Raw genomic sequence first — 24,623 nt, 5'->3', positions numbered from 1 at the left:
ATTATGTTGAGCACATATGACTACCAGGGAGCCATTTACTTAGAATCCCTTCCTGTAATGATTGCTATGTAAAAGTAATTAACTCTTCCTAGTCTAGATATTATTTTCTAGAGTATTATTATATAATTGTAAACTCATGTGGTATCAATTTTTCCATCTTGAAAAGAAATATGACTTTTGAGGTCAGTTACTTACTAGCTGTGTGATCTTAATGTACTGAGCCTCACTCTTGTCCCCAGAGTGAGTTTTAGGTCCCTTCCAAATAAACACTGAGAGGTTGATGATACTAGCAGTTCACATATCAGTGGTCATGTTTTGTGGTAAACTATCTACATTTTCTTCCCTCATCCTTAGTCTCATTCCTGAGAAAAAACAAGCTAGGGATTTTAGTCTGTAGCCATGAGATACTTTTTTCTGAGAAATCCACAGATTATAGAGAACATTCTATAGGGCCTAAAATATAATCACCTTTAGCATAGAACTGAGCATCTCTAAAATTCATATATTCATTCATTTGTACAAAAAATACTGACTTGAGTGCCTCCTGTGGAGCAGGCATTGTTACAAACCCTGGAGATAACTAATGAATAAGAGATTCCTCATTAATAACAGGTATAATTATTGTACATACCTCAGAATTGATAACAGAAAAGTTCAATTAGTTAATATATATAAGGCAAAGAATAGTGCCACAAAATAAGTGCTTAATAAATTTTAGTTAATATTATTACTTTAATAGAGTATATAAAGTAAAATGGAAAATAATTCCATACTATGAGCAATGCTTTGAAGACAGTAATCAGAGTGCTGTGACACTGAGTGATTGGGTTGGGAGGAGTTGCTGCTTTAGCAAGGGTAGTCAGGAGAGGCCTCATCAATGCATTCATGACCATTGAACTGATACTCAAAGGTTGAGAACTCACATGGAGAACTAGGAACAATACTTTTAAGGCCCAGAATTTGGGGAAAAAGCATGTTGTGTTCAAAAAACAGGAAGAGCTAATGTAATTGAAGCATAATGAATGAGGAAGTGAGAGGTACAGGGGGAGATTAAAGCCACTTTGGAAAGCCAGGTCAGGTTATATAGGCCATGAAGTGTTTTTTGCTCTGATGTTTGAAGTAAGAAATTAAGAATAGCCTGCATTTCCTTTAAGGTAGTTTTTGGCTATCTATCTATTTATTTATTTATTTATTTGAGAGAGGGATTGAGAGTAGAAGTGGAGGATGGGGAGGAAGAGGGACAAGCAAAGCAGACTTTATGCTGAGCACGGAGCCCCATGCGCAGTTGGATCACCACCACCACCCAGTGGCTTAATAACAACTGAGCCACCCTGGCACCCCTTCTTCAAGCTTTTTTTTTTTTTTAGATTTTATTTATTTATTGAAAGAGGATAGGGGTTTAGGGGCAGAGGGATAGGGAGAAACAGGCTCCCCAATTGAGCGGGGAGCCTCACGAGCCATGATCCCAGCCTGGGGCCCTTTGAGCCAAAGGCAGACACCTGACTGAGCCACCCAAGCACTCCTCCTTTAAGCTGTTTTTGAGTAATGGCATGGTAGAATGTAGTTATTGTTATAAGACTTTGGCTTATAGTAGTGATTTCTGAAGGTCTCAAGTACCTGGGAATTTGGTTTTCTCTCATATTCATTAGTTGTTCTTTTTTTATATGTGTATCACAAATTCCTGACTCAAGCAGCAAAATCTAGAATGCCCTCCTTTTGCTAAATTTCCAGTACCTCTTTTTTTTCTCTAAAGTCTGCCATGTAAGTTTTTATGAAAGTATTCAAAAAGTATAGATGGACCCAAAAGTAAGTAATACTCTGTTTGGTAGGAGCCTACCATTAGCGTCAGCCTCATAGAAACATGGCAAACCCAGTAGAAATTATAGCCATCCTAAGTTTGGATAATGAGTATGAAATAAGTTGTGTATATAGAATATGTTTTGTTTTTTCTTTTTTTCCCACAGAAGAAAGTATTCTGGGTTTCTTAACCATGGCACATGTTTATTTTCTTAGTCTGTGAATATAGTTGATGCCAGAAAAGACAAACATAAGTAGGGTGAGGTCAATAAATTTTCCAGGCCCTGAATTTGGAAATTATTTGGTAACCTGACTTAAATCCTGATGAGCTTATAATCCAAGATAATGGTGCTATAGGCAATTTATATCATCATTAATTTCAAGTCTTAGCCTCAAAAATAGGGATCACTGATGCATAAGATTTTGTTGGCACAATTTATTTGGATACTGACTTGATTAGAAGATCTCAAATAATTTAAATGCATGAGGTCAAAGGAAAATTATTAACTTATATAGCCAGGGCAATAATTTGTGTATATATTTTAAGCTTCCTTGGTTTTAAAATCTAAAAGACAAAAATCTGTGTCCCAAATTTGTAAGTGTGCTGACTTCTGAAATGACTTAATGAGGTTGCTTCTTTTCATTTTCTGCTTTTCTTGAGCCTGCTTCTGTTTGAACATTTTAGGTCATTTATAGCAAGTATACTGACCTGGTTCCCAAGGAAGTCATGAATGCAGATGATCCAGATCTGCAAAGACCTGATGAAGAAGCCATTAAAGAGGTAACAAGGCATTGAAAGATATATAATTATTTTAGATGACTTTTTACATATGTATTAACTTGCAGACCACTCAATGTGGTATTTCTTATTTCAGATAACAGAAAAGACAAGAGTAGCCTTAGAAAAATCTGTATCACAGAAGGTTGCTGCAGCCATGCCAGTTCGAGCTGCTGATAAACTGGCTCCTGCTCAGTATATTCGGTATGATCTTGCCTGGAAGTCTGTTTCATGTAGGACTTGATTGGTGTTGAGAGTCTTGATATTCTTTCACTATCCTCTTAGTCACAATTGGAAATGCAATTTTTTGAATAATGAGGTGAAGCCTGTTGACTCTGTGCAGACTATTGAAAGCAGAAAAATCTTTATCACTTAGAAGATATTAGCTATTATGCTATTTTCAAAACATATTTTTTGTTTGTAGAAATTAACAATTACAGCATATGATCCAAACCACAAATACTACTTACAGTTTCCCATTTATAATAGGTTTTATTTTTTTGTTTTTTTATTTTTTTATTTTTATTTTTTTTATAATAGGTTTTATATAATGTATATTTACATAATATTTACATAGTGGTATAAATGGTATATTGGTTATGTCATAATTTATTAAATAGTTATATGTAATAACAGTATAATAACAATATCAGTGTATTAATATCATTAATATAATAGCCATCTTTATAATCTAAATTTTGAGGTATTTCATTCAACTAAAATCTTGTATAAAGAGATGATTCACATGTAGGTATTACAGGAAAATTCAGAGTTTTAGGGCTGCTACTGTTATTTTTTTTCTGTTTTACAACCTATGATTAGTCAAGAACTACTAATTTCTAAGCTATGTGCTGAGAATATTCTGGGGCGTTTCTTCTGTAAATGCAAACTTACACAATAAGTACCATTTCTTAGACCTCTTATCTGTGGAATTGAACACCATGCCTTCCATGGTAGAAAACGAAGGGGGATGGATTATTTGCAAGCTAATATGACTCTAGTTCACATTTTGCTTATAACTCATAATTGCTGTTAGTTCTCTTATCTCCATTGCTACCTGCTCTGTCTAAATATTTTGTAAATTTTCTATTAATACTTTATGAAAAGAATTGACAGTATAGTCTAGCTTAGAATTATAACAGAAAAAAATACCTATTGAGTTTGAACTAGTCATACCTTTGGTTTCATTTGCATTCTTCAGATACACACCATCTCAGCAAGGAGTGGCTTTCAACTCTGGAGCTAAACAGAGAGTTATTCGGATGGTAGAAATGCAGAAAGATCCAATGGAGCCTCCAAGATTCAAGTAAGTAGATGGCTCCATGAGAATAAAGCACTATTCTTAAAAAAGATATTAGAGGAGAAAAATATCTCCAATGTCCATCAGTAAGTTAGTGGATAAGTAAATTGTGGGACATCTATACATGGAATAATATTGATATTAAAACAATTAAAACAATATTAATTGACAGTAACTTAATAAAAAATAAACTTTTAATACATGAAATAACATGGATAAATCTCAAAATTATTATGCTGAGTAAAAGAAACCAGACAAAAACAAGTACATTCTGTATGACTCCAATTATAAAAACTAGAAAATGCAAACTAATCTGTAGTGACAGGCCACAGAAAGCAGTGCTGAAAAGCATCCACAGTCACAAAAAAAAAGATCTGCATTTCAGCTGCATTCTGATGAGCCAAGACCCTACGTCTCTGAAGGCAGCCCACGTATTTTTGAAAGAGCACTCTAAGGAGAAACAAGCTTGATCCCTATGCCATCATCAGGTTCCCCAACTACCGAGTCAGCCATGAAGAAAATAGAAGACAACAACACACTTGTGTTCATCATAGATGTCAAGGCCAACAAGAACCAGATCAAACAGACTGTGAAGAAGCTCTACGACATTGATGTGGCCAGGATCAACACCTTGATCAGGCCTGATAGGGGAACAAAGCATATGTTTGACTGGCTCCTGACTATGATGCTTTGGATGTTGCCAGCAAAATTGGGATCATCTAAACTGAGTCCAGCTGGCTATAAATCTAAATTTTTTCACTATAACAAAAAAAAAAAAAAAAAAAAAAAAGCACATTACTCTATGAAATGATAATGATATTGTGGAGGTGAGGTGGGTAGTGATGGTGACAAGGTTGGCTGTGTTTTAACGGTTGTGGAAGCTGAGTGATGTGTGATAGATGAGCATTCATTATACACTCTGTTTTTGTATATGTTTGAAGCTTTACAAAAATGGGAAGAAGAGATTTGAGACAAATTAACCAAAATGGAAAAAAATGTATAACACTCTGGTTGTGCTTTGATTTATCCTTCAGGATTAATAAGAAAATTCCCCGAGGACCACCTTCTCCTCCTGCACCTGTCATGCATTCTCCTAGCCGAAAGGTAGTTTTTGCTGTAGTCTAGCTAATCTTTTTTTATCATAGTTACTAATTTTATTAAAAAAAAAACCTCACACAGAACAAAGCCTAGATGCATATACAGGTACATTTTACTACACTTAACTATTTTTTAATTTGTTTTTTAAGCTCAAATAGGGACCCACTCAGGACTATAATGTGTAGTTCCAGAGTGCTTATGAGAATGTATATAAAATGTTAGCTATTAGTTTTCTTGCTATTAGCCTGACCCCTGCTCTTAATGGAATGAACAGGGTCTGCTCTTTGACAAGCAAGATATTATCAATAGTTATAGGAATTGAATACCTAGGACTAATAGGCCCCTGATAATCTGAATGACATTTTTTAGGTATGATTTATTATCCAACTTAAAGAACAACTTTTCACTTCAAAGAAGTTTTATCACTTTGTTTTTTAATAGATCAATTCTTTATTTTTTTTAAAGATTTATCTATTTATTTTGGAGAGTAAATGGGGGGAGGGGCAGAGAGAGAGAGAATCCCAAGCAGACTCCCCGCTAGCACAGAGCCCAAATTGGGCTCTGTCCCATGACCCTGAGATTGTGACCTGAGCCAAAACCAAGAATCAGACATTTAACTGACTGAGCCACCCTGGCTCCCCTCATGTCACTTTAAATACAGAAAAATACTAATTAGCATTTATAAGTATCAAAAATGACTTCTAGATTATTTTCCGTTTTTTAAATTAAATTTATTACTAAAAACCATGGTATGGGAACATAGTATATAGAGCTACCAAACAAATGGAATTTTGGCCTTTGACTAAATCTATTCATATGTCAATGTCTGTTGAATTGTCTTTGAAGGGAAAGATTGCACATGGTTTTTAGATGGACTGCAAATCTAAAAGTGTCTCTTCTTCCATTCTTTTGTCTACTCAGATGACTGTGAAGGAGCAACAAGAATGGAAGATTCCTCCTTGTATCTCAAACTGGAAAAATGCAAAGGTAATTAAGTTGTCATAAAATCAGTCTCCTACTATTAGAACCTACTGGAAAACAGGAAAGAGCTTCAGCCTCAGAAACTTTCACTAATCCTGAGCATCTCACTTAACTGAATGTTTTTCAAAAAGGAACACCCAACTTACGTGACTTTCTTTTTTTCAATGTAATAGAAGCCTAGTATGCCAGTCACATGAATACTATAGAAAAGAAGCATATAGAAAAGGAATAGAATAGAGTAACAACATATCAATGAATGATAGTATTCTTTAGAAAATTTAGAAATTGATATCTAAAACTATTTCTGAAAGAAAACAGTATAAATGATAATATGACAAAACAGAGTAAATGTTTGGATATATTCAGTCTTTTAATTTTTAAACATTTTTTTCTGTTTATAACAATATGCGTGAACTATTTAAATCCTAGATAGATAGATAGATAGATAGATAGATAGATAGATAGATAGATAGATCGATCGATCTCTAAGCATCAATGCTTCCGGGTGTCATAAAGAATCTGCAAAACAATGTAAAATATATTTTCTTTTCCTTTTTTTTTAAGATTTTATTTATTTATTTACTTATTTATTTATTTATTTGAAATAACGCACGTGCATCCTCAAGGGAGAGGAGGAACAAAGGGAATGGGACAAGCAGACTGCACTGAGCATGGAGCCCACCTCAGGGCTCAATCCCAGGACCTTGGGATCGTGACCTGAGCCAAAACCAAAAGACACTTAACTGACTGAACCACCCAGGCACCCATGAAACATATATTTTCTAATCACTATTTCCTTTTTCCTCCAAATCATGTTTCGTAATTCTATTTTTTTTTTGGTGAAGAAGACTACTTTAATTTGTAGATTAAATATAAATTATTTCTTAAAGGAAGTTACGTACTCATACCAAAACAAAAAGATTATTGGATGATCCAGTTTGGGTTGATTAACCTATATATAATTATGTGATATCTTGAGCTGATTCTGTAACACTCCCATTTATTGGGAATAAAGACTATGGACAAGAGGTCAACATTTGGGAATGTAGTCAAAAATCTGGAAAAATAAAGCTAAGCCTGAAATGTCCTGGATGTTCAAGCATATTCCTTGAGTTATTGAAAATAGGATTCAAAATTTCAGTTGAAACAGTGCACATTAAACTACCTCTATGTACTCTTAGTGTCTTGTTTCACTTTTATATGACTGTTAAATTACTTGAAAAACAGCTATCTAGCTATTTGCTAGTGATTTCCTTTTATTATAACTCATTATTAACACGAAAATATTTTGCTCAGAGCTTGGGCTCTAACGTCACACTACCCAAGTTTAAATTTTAGCTCATCTGTTATTAACTGTGTGCCCTTGGGGACATTATCTAAGCTCCCTACCTCAGTAGCAGCATCTGTGAAACGGAAACACAGTGTTAATCAGCCTTCCAGAGTCACAATGAAGGTGAAATGGGACTACAGTGTGAAGTGCTTTTAAATTGGCCTCCATAGGAAGCCCTCCATGTTAGCTGCTGCTGCTGTTATATAACTGTGAAAAAAGATATAAGAAAAAAAACTTCAGTTCAGTGGTGGTCAAAATGGACATTTAAATCTGTTTTTAAAGAATATATTGCTGCTCTTTTATGACTGGTATTTTCTGCCTGCTGTCACACAGGGGTATACAATTCCATTAGACAAACGTCTGGCTGCTGATGGAAGAGGCCTGCAGACAGTTCACATCAATGAGAATTTTGCTAAGCTGGCCGAAGCCCTCTATATTGCTGATCGGAAGGTTGGTCTGTTATAATTAAATGGTTTAATGCTCTTGATAATTTGTAAATCCATTTTTGGTTACCTAAGATATTGTTTGTTCATTCCAGTTTAATTGACATATCACTGTAAATTTTAAGCCATATAGCATGATGGTTTGATTTACCTAAGATACTGCCATTTATGCTACAGTACTCAGTACCCAGAGAGGCTCTCACCTGCAGCATGTGTGCCAGAGGTGGCAGGTGCTATTTACAGTTCTATACCTGGTCTAGCCTTTGTAGACTTACACACATACCCTACCACTGGCAGTCCAGCTTCCACATTCTAGAACGATGGTTTGCTAGGCCGATCTCATTTTGAAGGAGATTGCCGACTGCTGTTTTTAGATTTCATGATTTATTTATTTTAAATATAGATGCCTCCCAAAAGGTTGGTAGCATAGAAGGGCAAATAAACATTTTGATATTTGAATGCTATAGAAAATGATAGTTATAATATTGGTTGTCTTTTAATATTATGGCATTAATACTATTAATGTCTGACTTAGAAGTTCACATACATTATGGCATGCATCTAAAGCATAGAGAAGTATATCTCCTGTATCATAGCAAGAACCCTTATAAAAATCATTTCTTGCTAAGGCTTTATCTTGAATAGACTTGCTTGATTTTGAACACATGCTATGTTACTGATATTGAAAATTTCTTTACTGGAATCTTTTTATATTTTGGGTTGTTTCTGAGAAAGCACTAGTGAAACAGTGATTTATAAGATTGATTGGGGTCCTATACTTTCAGCCACTAAAATATTTTCCAGAGTGAAAATCTAAGTTTGCATTGTATTCCAGGCAAGGTTTCTTTAGTGGACAAGAATCTTTGTTTTAATCAGCAATAACAAATCTAAATTCTTTATAACTTCTCTTTCAAGCCAGACTTTAGTTACAGTGTTGGATGATAGCTGTAACTTACCCCTAGTCGTGTCTTATTTAACATTCAATCTTACTAACAGGCTCGTGAAGCTGTAGAAATGCGTGCTCAAGTAGAGAGAAAGATGGCACAAAAAGAAAAGGAGAAACATGAAGAGAAACTTAGAGAAATGGCCCAGAAAGCTAGAGAGAGAAGAGCTGGGATTAAAACTCATGTGGAAAAAGGTATGACATTCTCTTTACTAAGTTGAATTTACATTGTAAACAATACATACCTCATTTTAGAGAATCGCTGTTGTTTTTACTGCACATAAAATTAATACACACCTATAAAGAAAACGTAGAGGTTTCTAAGATCCTGGAATCGAGTCCTGCATCAGGCTCCCTGCAGGGAGCCTGCTTCTCCCTCTACCTATATCTCTGCCTCTGTCTCTGTGTCTCTCATGAATAAATAAATAAAATATTTTTTTAAAAAGTCTTTGGGATGCCTGGTGGCTCAGCGGTTAGGTGTCTGCCTTCAGCTCAGGGCATGATCCTGGAGTCCCGGAATCAAGTCCCACATGGGGCTCCATGCATGGAGTCTGCTTCCCCCTCTGTCTGGGCCTCTGCCTCTCTTGTGTCTCTCATGAATAAATAAATATAATCTTTTAAAAAGAAAAAGAAAATGCCAATGTTTTACAAATAACATAAAAATGAAAGAATAACTTCTATTAATGAGCTGTAGTAGTAGAAAATAAAGACTATATGTTTAAGGAAGTATGGGACTACACTAGACGTTTTTAAGGTTCAGAGTAATAATAGATTTAAAAATCACATTCAAATGATGGGCTTGATTTGTCTCTCATTTTAATTTTCTTAAAACTTAGAAAATTGAGGGGCAGCCCAGGTGGCTCAGTGGTTTAGCGCCACCTTCAGCCCAGAGCCTGGTCCTGGAGACCCTGGATTGAATCCCGCATTGGGCTCCCTCGGGCATGAAGCCTGCTTCTCCCTCTGCCTGTGTCTCTACCTCTCTCTCTCTCTCTCTCTCTCTTTCTCTCTCTCTCTCTTTCTGTGTGTGTCTCTCTCATGAGTAAAATAAATAAAATCTTTTAAAAAAAATAGAAAATTGAGATCCCCAACTGAATAATTCAGCTCCCCCACATAGTAAAATAATCCAGTTTTTCTATTTTATAGGCTAATACACCTATAATCATTAAATCTGCTAGTATTTTTCCTCTGGCTTTATTTAGTGGTCTACACTACTTTAGTAATTCATTTAAAAGAGTAATTCTAATTCAAGAAAACTGTGAGGGTTGTTTTTTTTTTTTCATTAATAAATCCTAGACTAGTACAATTATTCATTCAACTCATATTGAGCACCTACTATATATAAGGTTCTCTTTTTTTTTTTTTTTAAGATTTTATTTATTTATTTATTTATTCATGAGAGACAGAGAGAGAGGCAGAGACACAGGCAGAGGAAGAAGTAGGCTCCATAGAGGGGGAGAGAGAGAGAGAGAGAGGGAGGGAGGGAGGGAGGGAGGCAGAGACACAGGCAGAAGGAGAAGCAGGCTCCATGCAGGGTCCCCGACATGGGACTCGATCCCAGGTCTCCAGGATCAGGCCCTGGGCCAAAGGTGGCGCTAAACCGCTGAGCCACCGGAACTGCCCAAGGTTCTCTTCTAGACATAAGGATTTCTGTTGTTGGAGGTATGGCAATAAACATTCTAGTGAGTGTAGAGAGACCAAAAAAGTTAATTATCATTACTAGATGATTAATAATAATAGTATAGTAATAATTGCTATGGAGACAAATAAAACAAGAAAAAGGGACAAAAGTGCCAGGAGAGGGTCAAGATGAACCTTACTTCTGAGATGGTAACATTAGCACAAAAATTGAAGTAAGGAATTGAGCCTTATAGATATCTAGGGTTTTGAAGAGCATCCCAGATAGAAGGAACAGCAAGTGCAAGGGCCCTGAGTTGGGAGTACTCTTGGTATGTTAAAGGAAAAGCAGGGAGGCCAGTACAGCCAGATTGGAGCAAGAAAGCTAAGTAGTAGGAGACAAGGTATCAAAATAGAGTAAATAGGAAAGGTAGTAGCCAGATCATGTGTGGTCTTTTAGCCATTTAAGGAGGTGGCTTTTATTTCAAATAACAAGGGAAGAAGTTGAAGAGTTAAGCAGAACAACATGATCTACCATACATGAGCAGGCTGTGAAGTGGGCATGTGGGGGAGTAGGGAAGTCATTTGGAGGGCTAGTGCAGTAATCCAGATGAGAGATGATAATAAGAGAGGCAGGGAAAACACTGCCAAATACAGATGTATTTTGCAGGGAGAGCTGACAAAATTTGCTTATGGATTAGGTAGAGGTATGAAAAAAAAGAGTCAAGGATGACTCCAGAACTTTCTTTTTTAACTCCAGGACTTTTGACATGAGCAATTAGGAGGCATTAAGTTGCTATTTACTAATAGTGGGAAGATTGCAGGGGAAGCAGTTTGGGAGGAAAAGATTAGGAGTTTAGTTAGGTTTAAGGTGGAGGTATCAAGTAGGCATTTGGTTAGAGGAGTCCAGAGTTCAGCTATAGGGAGGTAACCAGGATTAGAAGTAGTGATCCATATCCTTGAATCATACATAAATGACTTAATGAGGCAAGTTATAAAAACCTGCCTATTGTACATACACTTAGCCACTGATGGTAATTAGAAGTAAGATTTCCCTATATCTTAGTCTCTACACTGGTAAGAAAAAAAAAAAAACAAAAATACAGAATGGCTCTTGAGGAATTAGGTAAAATTCTGAAAAATGTGTTGCCAGATAGTAAAAAGAACTAATGTTTATTGAGTACTTATTATGAAAGACACCACTCTGAGCACTTTACATGTATTGCCTTATGTAATCCCTCTAGTAACCCCTCACAGTGGTTCTAGGATTGTCAGTTTTTCAGAGGAGACTAAGGCTCAGAGTGGTTGGGTAACCTGCACAAGGTCACATGGCTAATCTGTCATAGGAACAGGATTTGAATCCAGACAAGCTGGCTCCAAAGCTGTGTCCCTTCAGATTGGAGAGAGAAGAGAAAATGAAGATAGACATAAACACAATAGGTAGAGATCAAGATGTAACCAGTCCCTGTGTACCACCAGCAAAAGGTTCTTTATTCATTTGGTCTTTGAAAATATAAGGGTAAATTTACACATAATTTTTTCCTGAAATTTTAATATGACCATTACACACCAAAAAGTTGAAAAAATTATACAAGGAACACCTTTCTATCTCCACCACCACCCAGATTCTACTAGATTCCACCACCTAGATTAACTTTTCTTTTAACAATTGACATTGCTAGGGATGCCTGAGTAGCTCAGCAGTTGGGCATCTACCTTCAGCCCAGGGTGTGATCCTGGAGTCCCAGGATGAGTCCCACATCGGACTCCCTGCATGGAGCCTGTTTCTCCCTCTGCCTGTGCCTCTGCCTCTCTCTTTCTCTCTGTCATGAATAAATAAAATCTTAAAAAAACAAAAAAACAATTGACATTGTTAAATTTATTTTATCACCTATCTGCTAATCTCTCTATCCACCTTACAGTTTTGATGCATTGCAAAGTCAAAGTCATCAGTATACTTTACCTCTAAACATTTGAGCTGCATGCATGATTCTGGAATTCATATTCAAAAATTAAACCAATACTGTTGGATTTAAGTTAATTGCAAGTGAGTTAAAAGGGCTGAATGTGACTATAAAGAAATTTATGGAATTATCGGTCATGGTTAAAGAATATTTTCATTCTAAATATTAATGCGTAATATAGTGATGAGGAATTTTCAACTCTGTTTACACAGAGGATGGGGAGGCACGTGAGAGGGATGAAATCCGGCATGACAGGCGAAAAGAGAGACAACACGACCGGAATCTTTCCAGGGCAGCTCCTGATAAGCGGTAGGTGCTATTTGAGATAAATACAAATTGTGAGGAGTGGCTCTGTGAATCCTTTTGAGAAGAGGTTTAGTCCACTGGGACCAGTTTTGCTTCTCTCCCTTTCCTCTCTTAATTTGATAATCTACTAAATCAGCACTTACTTTCCTACACTAAACTACTTATTTTTTCTTAGCAGAAGAATTAACTCCCTGGAAGAAATCCTTTCTCATCACCTTGTAGAGTCAGCTAGATTGCGAATGATAGGAATATAGAAAAGGGAATTCAGATCTTGTTTATGAAAAGAAGGCAGTAGGTAGGCTTGTTCTGGTCTGTTCTTTCCTATTTCAAGTGGTAGGACAAACTGATTATGTGCGTATTCCTCTAGACAGGGAAGAAGCTTCTGTACCTGCATTGAGATCCTCTTATATGCAGAGGGCTGTCCCAAGTACAGTGGAGGAGGAGAGCAGGTTTTGTGAGAAGTGAGAATTGGCCTCTTCTCATAAGTAGTTCTCTTAAAATTCAGAAAGACAAAGCTTATAAAATTATTTGAGAATATTAACAAAGCACTGCTAATAAGTACAGGCCTGCTTGGAACAAACAAAATACATGTATGGGGACTCACACTAAAGTAGGGATTGGTAAAGTTTATGCTTCACCAAAGGCTGAGCGCTGAATTCTGAGTGAGTGTTAAATGCAAATATAAAACATTTTCTTTCTCATCACTTTGGTGGCTGATACAATCCATTTTTTCAAGTTATGTCTTAAACATTGAAAAAGAAGATTCCTGCCAGTATTGTTTTTTAATGGCATAGCTCATCTCCCTGGATAAGTGAAACCATGGAGAAGCAGAAAATCTGAATTTAGAATTGTAGGTAAATGTGCAGTGTAGAAGAGAGAGGAATGAAATGTGAAAGTGCACAATTAAAGATACTAATGGTCTGAAATTCCTAAGCTGTAAAAGTCAAAATGGCTCTGTAGATAAATTGGGCCCTTAAAACTAGTAAAGTGGTTATGAGAATTGATAATGTAGAAAAGCTGTAAATTTGTGATTGGATGAAAATCTGGTCGTCTATAGAAAATATTTTAAGACCTGGGTTTCTGGTAAAATAAATGATGACAGTTACCATGGTTTCACTGCGATGTAGATTGCATACATACTGAAACAGCAGGGGAATTAAGATAATCTGAATATTGAAAATCATACTGAGTAATTCAGTCATTGACATGTTTTCCTCAAAATTCTAATAGGGTAAAATTACTAAATGTGGTTTAGGTAAAGAACAGAATTTGGCTTATTGAAAGTGATTCATATACGTCTAATTTGCATCCATTCCCTCCCCCCGCAACCATCATGTAATAGCAAATACAGACCGTAGCAATTTCATATCTCAGCATGCTCTTTCTGTAAGGTGATTGCTTATATTAAAAACTTCATGTCAAGAGTGAGTCTCTTGACAGTTCTTTTCAGCTAACAGGAAGGCCTGATTGTAAAACCCCACCTCTTCTAATAATTCTGTCTCTGAGATGCTGTAAGGACTACCAGCCTGATTATGCATTATCAAGGAATATATGTTCACAAGATATGAACAGGACATACTCATTAACTTTGCTTCTAAGATTGGTTGTATTTAAATTGAAATTCGGCTTGTCTGTGAAGAGTTTTCAGTTAGTGATATTGTATTTTGAAACAGGTCAAAACTACAGAGAAATGAAAATCGAGATATCAGTGAAGTCATTGCTCTTGGTGTGCCCAATCCGCGGACGTCCAATGAAGTTCAGTATGACCAAAGGCTCTTCAACCAGTCGAAGGTATAAGGAGTTTAGAAATAGCAGGTCTTAGTTAATGTGATTTAATCCTCAGGGAAAAGAAAATTCACATACCATAGATTTGGATCAGCCTAAAATATGCTGGCATGAGAGGGAAAAATTAGAAGTTGTGTGATGTAACTTACAGAACCATTTTATCTTATTTCGTCATATCTAAGGGTAAACAGTTCTGATTTTGACCTCTTACAGTTGGCTAAAATTTAAGACACTATTAGAAAATGAAAGAAATATGTGACAAAATTTGATTTGGGTATATAAGTCTTATTTATAAGGTAGAGCCAGTGTCCTACAGAAGTATCTCTTGGGTTTCTTGTTAATCTTTGAAAAAAAAATGTAATGCTAAAGAAACATAACTTGAGATCTTTAAAAGATGAAGCTGTAAAACTAAATTTAAGTGCTAGACTAGTTTGTCAGGAAATCTGATTTCAAGTACCTATTGTTATGAACTAGCTAGGACACATTAGGCCTGAAAAAGTGCTTTTATGTGTTAATCCACCCAACATTGATTGCATACTATGCATAAGACAGTGAGATCAAAGATAGATGTACTTTTGCTGTGAAGGAGCCTTCAAGTCTACTGGAAAAGACATGTGTATAAATAAGGACAAGGCAGACTGCAATAATGATAAAGTATAAAAAGTTCTACTGGGATACAGAGGGGAAATATTTATTATGACTTGAAGGCCTTAAGATTGGAAGGTAGAATGTACTTTTTTACATTCTTGGCAGGGTTCTAAAGTCTCTCACTTTCATTATCTCACTTAATCCTTATATAGACCTTATGAAGTCATACTATTTATTATCATCTCTATTTGTATATGAGAAAATTGAGATACATAGAGGTTTAGCTAGAAATTGGTAGAAGATTCAAACATTTGTTTTCAAAGGTTGTGTTCTTCAACGCTATATATACAGTGGTACGGTATATATATGCAATATTAGCAGCCTAAGGTTAGGCATGAAAATTCCACAAAAGTAAATATTTATGACAGTCACCTCTTACAAGCTTAAATTTTTTCAAAGCTATAATATAAATTTTTCCTAAAAAAGCACATCCCTTTATTAAGGAACCACCCAAATATATTAAACAAGTTTGTTGTTGACTTGGGATTTTCATTAAGAGCCTTATTGTCTCATGCTATAATAGTGATGTTTTCAGGGAGTTAAGATATATAACACTATTATTCTAAATGACATGAGATACTGTCAGTACAGTGTACACCTCTTGATCTTGGGGTTGTGGTTCAAGCTCCATGTTAGGCATAGAACTTACTATGTTATGAACTTAATAAATGACATCAGGTACATGCTTTACAGTTCTATCTTCTTGCCATTGTCCAACAGAAATTGCCAAGTACCTGCTTATACTGTCCTGCAATTTTAATAACTTCACTAAAATTGTCAAACTTGTTAATTACCCCTTTACTTAATCTAAGGACCAAAGGTGATAAGAATAAAAGTTTATGGACTTTGTGAGTTTTTATGAAGATCTTTTTAATTTGCAGTTCAGATTGCTGAAAATGTGAGCTATAAATGATTACATGAATGTAATCAGATCCAACTTTTAATAATACATTTTTATTTAATGTCCTTTTCCCACAGGGTATGGACAGTGGTTTTGCAGGTGGAGAAGATGAAATTTACAACGTTTATGATCAAGCCTGGAGAGGTGGTAAAGATATGGCCCAGAATATTTACAGGCCCAGTAAAAATCTGGACAAGGACATGTATGGTGATGACCTAGAAGCCAGAATAAAGACCAACAGGTACTAAAGCAGACAGCTCAGTTTCATTGTTTGCACTAGTGAAAACAAAGTAGTTCATAGTCCTTTCTCTTTTTCCTCTAGATTTGTTCCCGATAAGGAGTTTTCTGGTTCAGACCGTAGGCAAAGAGGCCGAGAAGGACCAGTTCAGTTTGAGGAAGATCCTTTTGGTTTGGACAAGTTTTTGGAAGAGGCCAAACAGCACGGTGGCTCTAAAAGACCCTCAGACAGCAGCCGCCCCAAGGAACATGAGCATGAAGGCAAGAAGAGGAGGAAGGAGTAGATGCACCTCTCTTCAAAATGAATGAACTTTTATCGATAACCCTAATGATGCAAGTCAGATGGGGAAATACTTTGTAAATGGCCAGGATAAAAACCAAATCTGGGTGTCAGAACCCAGCACTACTTTTTATTATGGGAATAAGGGGGGGATGGAAAATTCTTTGAACTATTTAGTTTTTTTTAAAGAGTGGGTTGTGTTTGTGCTTCTCCTACCTTTTGGCATTTATAGAACATACAGCCCCACACATGAAACTAAGACCACTTCCTTTTGTGTGACATTAGTACTTTGGGGTTAATATTTTGTGTAAGAATGACTGCTGATGAATAAAGTTGCCCCAGCCACAGTGAGTAGAAGGATGTTCATGTACTGGAACTATCCTGACATTTGCCCCTATTACACTCTGTTTTAATTTGGAGTGGGGAAGTAAGCTCTTGCTCGGTGCAACTATTTGTTTCAAATAAAAACATTTAGACAAAATTTTTAATTTTTTTACTTTATTTACTAGGTAGAAATAGTCTCAAATATCTTTCTCTTCATCAGATGTTTGACCCCCTTGCAAAACTTTTGGTCGCCGAGCTTGAATGTGGAGCTAAAAAAAAAAAAAAGAAAAGAAAAATCAAGTAAGCATTGTAAGGAATGACAGTATCTACAAAAACATTACAACTGAAAACTGCCCCGTTTAGGCTGCCTTTTTATAAGGGAGTCAACACCAATAGGTCAAAAGAATGTTATTTGTTCCCCGTTCTGAAGACTAAATCAAATGAGTTTAACCAAAGGTTGCACGGAAAGTGGAAAAGCCAGGTTTCGACCCCTCTCCCTACCTTGCAAGTAGACTGCTGTTGCCACTGTTGTGTTAGATTGCTAATCATTAAAGGGTCTTCCTAAACTACCCTCCCCAGACATTTTAGAACAGGCACTCTATCACCACCACCATTCTTTAACCAATATTAAGGGAACCTCAGTTACAAATTTCCCAAAGTCCTTGTCATTCGACACTTCTGACCTACTGATATACAGAAAGCCTGTGATAATATACAGAAAAATAATTACCTTTACACCATCAATAATATGCTTTTCTTGTTGTAGTGCATTCTGAAGATCTTCTTCTGAAGAAAAATGAACCCAACCCATACCTCTATGAAATCCTGTCTCTTTGTCCTAAAAATTCAAAATTTAGAAAAGATTAACATCAACATGGAAGTTTCCATGAGTTAGAAATCAAGCTACCAACTTTATCTGCCAAAATGGGATAACTGACATTTCAATAAACATCAAAAACTTTGCTTTAATACAGGCTTACCCTCCTAGTTACCAAAGGCTTAACTCCTTTGTTAATCTTAACATTCTGCTTTTCTGCTGCCATTGGAGGAAGTAAGATATGGTAGTAATGTTTCTGTCATGCAAGATACAAACTACACTAACAATGATAATCATGGGATATTTTGATCACATAAAGAAATACTCTGTTTCTAACTTCTTCACTTATAGGAACTAAAAACTTAAGCCTCAAAACCTAGTTCATTTCTGGTAATTTTGGAGACCAATTACTCATCACCACCACTACCATTATAATCACATACTCCTAATGAAAAATAGTAAAAAATATATATATAACCCTTACTTACCTAGCTCGACTTAATAGTAACACTACTTCCCTTTGCGTAAAAAGCAGAGTGCTTATCCTTCAACCTATACATTAGCACATGTGGAGATGATTCTAACCCACACCACCAGCCCTACTATTTAAACAGATACAAAGATGTCCATTCACTCAGTATACATGGTCAATCTTGTTACAAAGTTATGCTGTGCACCACCCCCCAAACCAAATTTTCAGAAATTGCCCTATTTTTTTTTTTAAGATTTTATTTATTTATTCATGAGATACACACACAGAGAGAGAGGCAGAGACACAGGCAGAGGGAGAAGCAGGCTCCATGCAGGGAACCCGACATGGGACTTGATCCTGGGTCTCCAGGATCATGCTCTGGGCTGAAGGCGGCGCTAAACCACTGAGCCACCCAGGCTGCCCGCCCTCCTATTTTAAAGGTGACTTTTTAATACTTAAAATTCTTTAGTATTAACCTAGACTGCAGGAAAAGTTTCTGGTAACATCCCAGTGATTCACTCTTTACCTCAGATAGCTACAATTTCTCCTCTACTTCCATATGGCCATTTCCATAAGTAAAACCCTTAAAAAATTTGTGTTTGTAAAAACTTAGGTACTATGTATCTAAGATAGGAACCTGGGGACGCCTGGGTGGCTCAGCAGTTGAACGGTTGAACGTCTGCCTTTGGCTCAGGTCCTGATCCAGAGGTCCTGGAATGATCGAGTCCCACATCAGGCTCCCAGCATGGAGCCTGCTTCTCTCTCTGCCTCTCACTTTCTGTCTCTCATGAATAAATAAAATAAAATCTTAAAAAAAAAATAGGAACCTGGATTTCTAATATGAGTATATGAACTTGTTAATCAGAAACTAACTTTTCTCCTGTTATATTTAGTTTTACCAAGAGTCAAAGTTCTCTTTGAAGATCTGTTAACTCCAGGTCTTTTTTTTTTTTTTTTTTTTTTTTAATTCATGAGAGACCCAGAGAGAGGCAGAGACACAGACAGAGGGAGAAGCAGGCCCCACGCAGGGAGCCCGATGTGACACTCGATCCTGGGGCCCAGGTCATGCCTTGGGCCAAAGGTAGATGCTCAACCACTGAGCCACCCAGGCGTCCCAACTCCAGGTCTTGAATAATTTTGTTTATACTTTTAAGAAGCAAATGGCAATCAAGAAAAATGTGTTACTATTTTTGAAGAAATTTTTAAGTAGGTTCCATGTCTAGGGTGGAGCTAAATGCGTGGCTTGAACTCACCACCCTGAGATCAAGAATAGGACATTTAACGGACTGAGCCACTCAGGTGTTCCTGGAGAAATTTTTTTTAATGCTTTTCAAAAAAATAGAAATTTCAAAAAAAACAAAAAAATTTCATCCTCTTTATAAAATTAGTTTTTAAACTTATAGAAACATTTTTGGGTAATAGTTGTGCCTCATTCTTTTAATCTACTGTATAAAACTCCATTGTATCAATAAATTAATATCTATTTAATCCCATTAATGAACATTTAGGTTCTTTCCACTTATTAAATAAGGCTGCTTTGAACATTTTTTATCATACCATTTCTGGAGAATAAATTCCAAAAATGGAATTGCTAGATAAAGCAAATATAAATTCTTAATTTTACCAAATTACCCTTCAGAAATGAAGTACATTTCTGAACAATTTCAGTACCAGCTTCCCTACACTCTCACTAGCACTAGATAGGAGTAATCTATTAGATCCCTGGAAGGCAGCTAACATTAAACCAAGAGTTAACAATTTTAATTACTTTAGGTTATTATTTTGCCATAGCCTTTTCTGTGCCATGAGGAAAAAGGGGGCAGTTTTAATGAAGCATGTGTAAACTTCATGTGCACCCACATCCCACCCCCAAAAACCCAGTAATTCTAGAAAGCCTACAGAAAAATAAGCTCAAATAAAGTAGAACAATTTATAAACTGATTTTTATATCTTCCTTAGCAAAGAAAATATAACAAATGTAAAAACACTAAAAGAAAAAAAACACTCCACTTAAATAAGGATAAAAGTTAAAATAGATATTCTCTGCCAATTAGGTTTTTTTTTTTTTAATTTTTATTTATTTATGATAGTCACAGAGAGAGAGAGAGAGAGGCAGAGACATAGGCAGAGGGAGAAGCAGGCTCCATGCACCGGGAGCCCGATGTGGGATTCGATCCCGGGTCTCCAGGATCGTGCCCTGGGCCAAAGGCAGGCGCCAAACCGCTGCGCCACCCAGGGATCCCCCCTCTGCCAATTAGTTTTATTATAAAATCATTCTCCAGTATCAAGTCCTTATTATTATAATAGGTATAATTCTAAGATGGTCCCATAATTTCCACATGTCCCACCATGTTGTCCCACTATGTATAATCCCCTCTGTATGTGGAACCTGTGACATACTTCTGACCAATAGAAAATAGCAAAACTGATGGTATGTTGCTCCCCTGCCCAGGTTATATAGTGAAGGTGATGGGATATCATTCTTGTGACTTTGTTATAAGATAACAGACTAGAGAAACTCCTCTTACTCCTCTTTGAAGAAGTAAGCTGCCATGTTGGGAGACCTGCCAGGTAACACAGAACTACACATAGTCCCTACAAGCTGAAAGCCAGCAAAAAAGTAGATATCTCAGTCTGCCAGTTCAAAGATGACTTCTGCCAACAACCTGAGAGAGCCTGAAAATCAATCTTTCCCAGTTGAGCCTTTGAGCCTCTGATGAGACCAAAGCCCCAGCTGATACCAGACTGTAAGCTATGCGAGACCCTGAGCAAAGGATCCAGCAAGGCTATGCCGACTTCTCATCTGTAAAAACTGTGAGATAATATATGTGTGTTTATTTGAGTCATTACATTTGTGGTAATTTGTTACATAGGGTAAGGTTTTTTTACTTTTTAATCGATACCACCCTCAATTTTATCAATAAAGACTCTGAACAGCTTCAATCCAATAAAGTCATATAAGTTGGTATGCTTTAACAAAAGTCGAGAATTCGAGGATAAAATTAGAGGATCCAATAATTAAGGGATAACTTTTTTTTTTTTTTAAAGATAATACTCACAAAAGGTACAGTGCACTTTCGTACATGGCCAAACTGTGCAAAGTGTTCTCTCAGCTCACCTGTATAGGAGAAGAAAACATGTTAAAAGTAGTTAATATATTTTGGAGCACCTGGCTGGCTCAGCTGGTAGAGGATGTGACTCTTGATTTCAGAGTTCTGAGTTCAAGCCCCACATTGGGCATAGAGATTTTTTTTTTTTTGAGATTACTTTAAAAAAAAAAGTAATTAATGTATTTTGTATCCTCCAACCTAGATTATAGCCAGAAACCAAAAAGGGAACGTAGAGTCCTCAAATTTTGTGAATAGAACTACTTGGCATTTCCTTGAAGCCTTGAGATTTAGGAAGGAGCTATGGTATTGACTACAGATTTTCAAGTTATGATGGGGCTACATCTGATAAAGCTATTATAAGTTGAAAATACCCTAAGTCGAAAATGCATTTAATATACCTAACCCGCTGAACATCATAGCTTAGTCTAGCCTACCTTAAACATGCTCAGAACACTTACACTAGCCTACAGTTGGGCAAAACCATATAACACAAAGCCTGTTTCATAATAAAGTGTTGAATTTCTCAGGTAATTTATTGGCTACTAAAAATGAAAACCAGAATGGTTACATGGGCACAAAATGGCTGTAAGTCTATCAGTTGTTTACCCTTATGATCACATGGCTGAGTGGGAGCTGCATACACATGGCTGATGCTGCTGCCTTGCATCACAAGAGACTATCATACTGCATAACACTATGCAGTATGGAAAAAAATCAAAATTAAAAATTTGAAGTATAGTTTCTTCGGAATACATATAACTTTTATACCACTGCAAAGTCAAAAAACTGTAAATCAAAACATTGTTGAGTCAGGAACCATCTGTATAAAACTGCAATGTACCAGAGATTTGGGGAGACGATAAGGTAGGGGCATACACAAATAAATTGCTGAGTTGACTATAGTAATCATTCCCACCGGATAATGAGCATCATCATCACAGTTACTGCACTAGGTGCACGGATAATAATCCCTGTGAGAAACTCATAGAAGACAGATAATTAAAATACAGTGTCTTGATAGCCATATTCTAGATTTTCAAGTAAAAGCTCAATTTACTTGCCTTTCATAAAATTTATACTAGGTTAAATAGTTAACACTCTAAAATTTGCTGAGATGACCCTACTTTCCTGCCTTATTACCCATCGGTGGCCCATAGTGACTCTCTAGTAAGCAAATTAAATTCTATGTATCTGCTCTGTGGGTTCCCATCTTTACCTGTTGTTCTTCCCCCTTGGTAGGTCAATAATCCTATCTCTTCCTGCCTAAATTATAACTCTCCTTCAGGACCCAGGCCAAATATATCCACTGAATGTTATTTTATTGGGCTTCTACTGCAATACAAGGCAATGTACTACTCCGTGAGATAATAGCAGGTAAGATGCATAGTAGATAATCTTAAAGTTCAAAAATTACATGATCTCTTCTGAACTACAGTGCTTGTACTTTCACTGGCTTATACTTCATATTACCAGGTTATTTCTCCCTGGTTCATCTAAATGTCACTGGCTCAACAACTGCCTGTATCTGCTGTAAGTCTCCTCACCTTCACCACTATATCATAAACTTCCTAAGTGATGAGTCCACTATGTCAAAAGCAATTGATACACAGAAGCGCAATACTTGCTGAATGAATAAATGCTTAGTAATTCTTCAACAACCCACAGGAACTAAATTTCTGAAGAGCTCCAACAGTTGGTCAAACCATTTGGCAATATTAGGACCTCATGGAACATGTTACTGGAGAATAAACAAAATAGTGTTAAATATGCATGTTTTAAACCATGTATTAAAAGTTCTAGAAAATATTCTCTTCCAAAACAAGCTCTGGAACGTAGCTCTCTTGCCAAATTACCTATAACTATTATGGGAAAACAGATGTAAGCACCAAAAACAATGCCCACCACACACAGATACTCCTTAAATATTTGCTGAATGAATGAATGAATGAATGAATGAAGACCGTTTCAAAGCTTTATATTCATCTGCTTCAAATTAAGAAGATGGGACCCATATCAATCTATTATCCACTCTACTACTCACACCTGAACCACAAAAACAGGTAAGCAATCCGATTTCCATTTCTTTGTTTAAGGGAGATGACCTGACACATGAATACCTACAAAAGTGACCATAGATTTTTAATTTTTGGTAAGCAAGTGTAAAAACCCTTTCTCAAAATTGCAACTGACGAAAATCAAAGCTGGTGAGAGACTTCAATACTAGTTACTCCCAACCCTCTATCTCCAGCCTAGGCCTCTCCCACGAGTTTCAATTATAGCAATCATGAAAATGACAATCATTTATGGAGTACTCGTTCTGTGTCTAGCACAAGTCTGTGGTTTACATATAAACTCATTTAATCTTATCAAAAATCCTATCAAGAAGGTATTACTGACCTCGCTTCATAGATGAAACCGTGTGTGAGCCCTTTTCCCAAGTGCCTCCCCTGTAAGTCGGGTTACCTAACGACTGAAGGGCCGAGGTGGCGGCCTTCTAACCGAAGCCGTAGGGCTTCAAGGGGCACTTCTCAGTCAATGACACACATCTCCTCCGTCCAACTGCGTGATGGAGAACTCACAGGTTTTTCTCAAACTCAACACATTTAAATGTTACTCTTCATCGTCTTTAAACCCGCCTCCCCTATCTTCTAATCACCAACGCTAAAAAGTCGTTCTTCCCCTTCCCTCATTCCGCACTCTTTCCCCTATTCAAGCCATCGCGAAAAGCCGTGGATTTTAACATAAGTGGATATGACCCCCTTTCCACCACTATCCTACTTCAGGTCCTCGTCTTTGGACTAAATTACTGAAACTGCCTTTTAACGCGTCTCCTCGCCTTCAGTCTTGCCAGTTTGAATCCATCCTCCACACCGCAGTCAAAATAACCCCTTCTAAATCGTCCATCTTAAAGTTTGCAAGTAACGAACCGTTCCACCGAATCACTCTGAAAGGCAGGAGGCCGTGAATACGTGCCGCAAAAACTCAGTGGCATCCCTGAACGACTCATTGCAAATTATAATATTATATTATATATACTATATAATACATATTGATATATAGTTTGATATAAATATGATATATAGATATATAGAGATATATATTTTACATTGATATATTGATATATATAGATTGATAGATTATATAGATAGATATTGATATATTTTATTTATTTATCTATTTATCTATTTATTTATTTATTTCTGCTCACTGGCTTGCTCAGGAGCCACAGCTCTTAATCCAGCCACCACGCTGATTTAAGTGTTCAGCCGAAAGCAGGGCTTTCGAAGACCGCTTGTACCTAAAACTTACGTCCCTAATACGTTTCCATCACTCACTCGAGGCCGCAGTCCAGGGAATTTTTCTGACAAAAGCCACCCGCCGGCCAATCCTGGTACGCAGCGCCACAGCGCCCCTCGCTGCTGAAGCCGCCATCTTTAGATTGAGGACCTCTGTGACCTGTGGTCGCCACCCCGGAAGAAACTGGCGGATCCGGGG

General features: G+C 36.7%; 2 protein-coding genes across 2 annotated transcripts in view; one reads left to right on the top strand and one right to left on the bottom strand.

Moving 5' to 3' along the window:
• The window catches only part of SNW1 (SNW domain containing 1), a 33,629-nt gene extending 16,743 nt beyond the window's left edge, over positions 1-16,886 (top strand). The window contains exons 4-14 of the mRNA XM_038545422.1: positions 2,483-2,578; positions 2,673-2,779; positions 3,777-3,881; positions 4,910-4,979; positions 5,895-5,960; positions 7,618-7,734; positions 8,724-8,865; positions 12,461-12,557; positions 14,228-14,345; positions 15,966-16,129; positions 16,211-16,886. Of these exons, the coding sequence (XP_038401350.1) occupies positions 2,483-2,578; positions 2,673-2,779; positions 3,777-3,881; positions 4,910-4,979; positions 5,895-5,960; positions 7,618-7,734; positions 8,724-8,865; positions 12,461-12,557; positions 14,228-14,345; positions 15,966-16,129; positions 16,211-16,409 (1,281 nt within the window). The 3' untranslated portion in view covers positions 16,410-16,886. The remainder of the gene's footprint in view (positions 1-2,482; positions 2,579-2,672; positions 2,780-3,776; positions 3,882-4,909; positions 4,980-5,894; positions 5,961-7,617; positions 7,735-8,723; positions 8,866-12,460; positions 12,558-14,227; positions 14,346-15,965; positions 16,130-16,210) is intronic.
• Positions 16,887-24,613, bottom strand: SLIRP (SRA stem-loop interacting RNA binding protein). Its single transcript, XM_038545434.1, has 4 exons — positions 24,464-24,613; positions 21,078-21,136; positions 17,460-17,567; positions 16,887-16,998 (listed from the first exon to the last, which is right to left on the bottom strand). The coding sequence occupies exons 1-4, from the start codon at positions 24,558-24,560 to the stop codon at positions 16,927-16,929; spliced, it is 336 nt and encodes a 111-aa protein (XP_038401362.1). The 5' UTR covers positions 24,561-24,613; the 3' UTR covers positions 16,887-16,926.
• Positions 24,614-24,623: the final 10 nt, after the last annotated feature.

Source organism: Canis lupus, chromosome 8 (assembly GCF_011100685.1).
Source record: "Canis lupus familiaris isolate Mischka breed German Shepherd chromosome 8, alternate assembly UU_Cfam_GSD_1.0, whole genome shotgun sequence".
Taxonomy (NCBI): Eukaryota; Metazoa; Chordata; class Mammalia; order Carnivora; family Canidae; genus Canis; species Canis lupus.
Note: the sequence above shows the minus strand (reverse complement) of the source record. Positions and strands in the feature narration are given on the sequence as shown.

Bases quoted from the DNA above. Each gene is read 5' to 3' on its own strand.
- SLIRP (XM_038545434.1), bottom strand. From the start codon at position 24,560: ATGGCGGCTTCAGCAGCGAGGGGCGCTGTGGCGCTGCGTACCAGGATT. The intron at 17,568-21,077 runs GTGAGTATTATC...TTGAATTTTTAG, and splicing joins GAAAGTGCACTGTACCTTTT to GACAAAGAGACAGGATTTCA. The intron at 16,999-17,459 runs GTAATTATTTTT...TTTTTTTTTTAG, and splicing joins ATATTATTGATGGTGTAAAG to CTCCACATTCAAGCTCGGCG.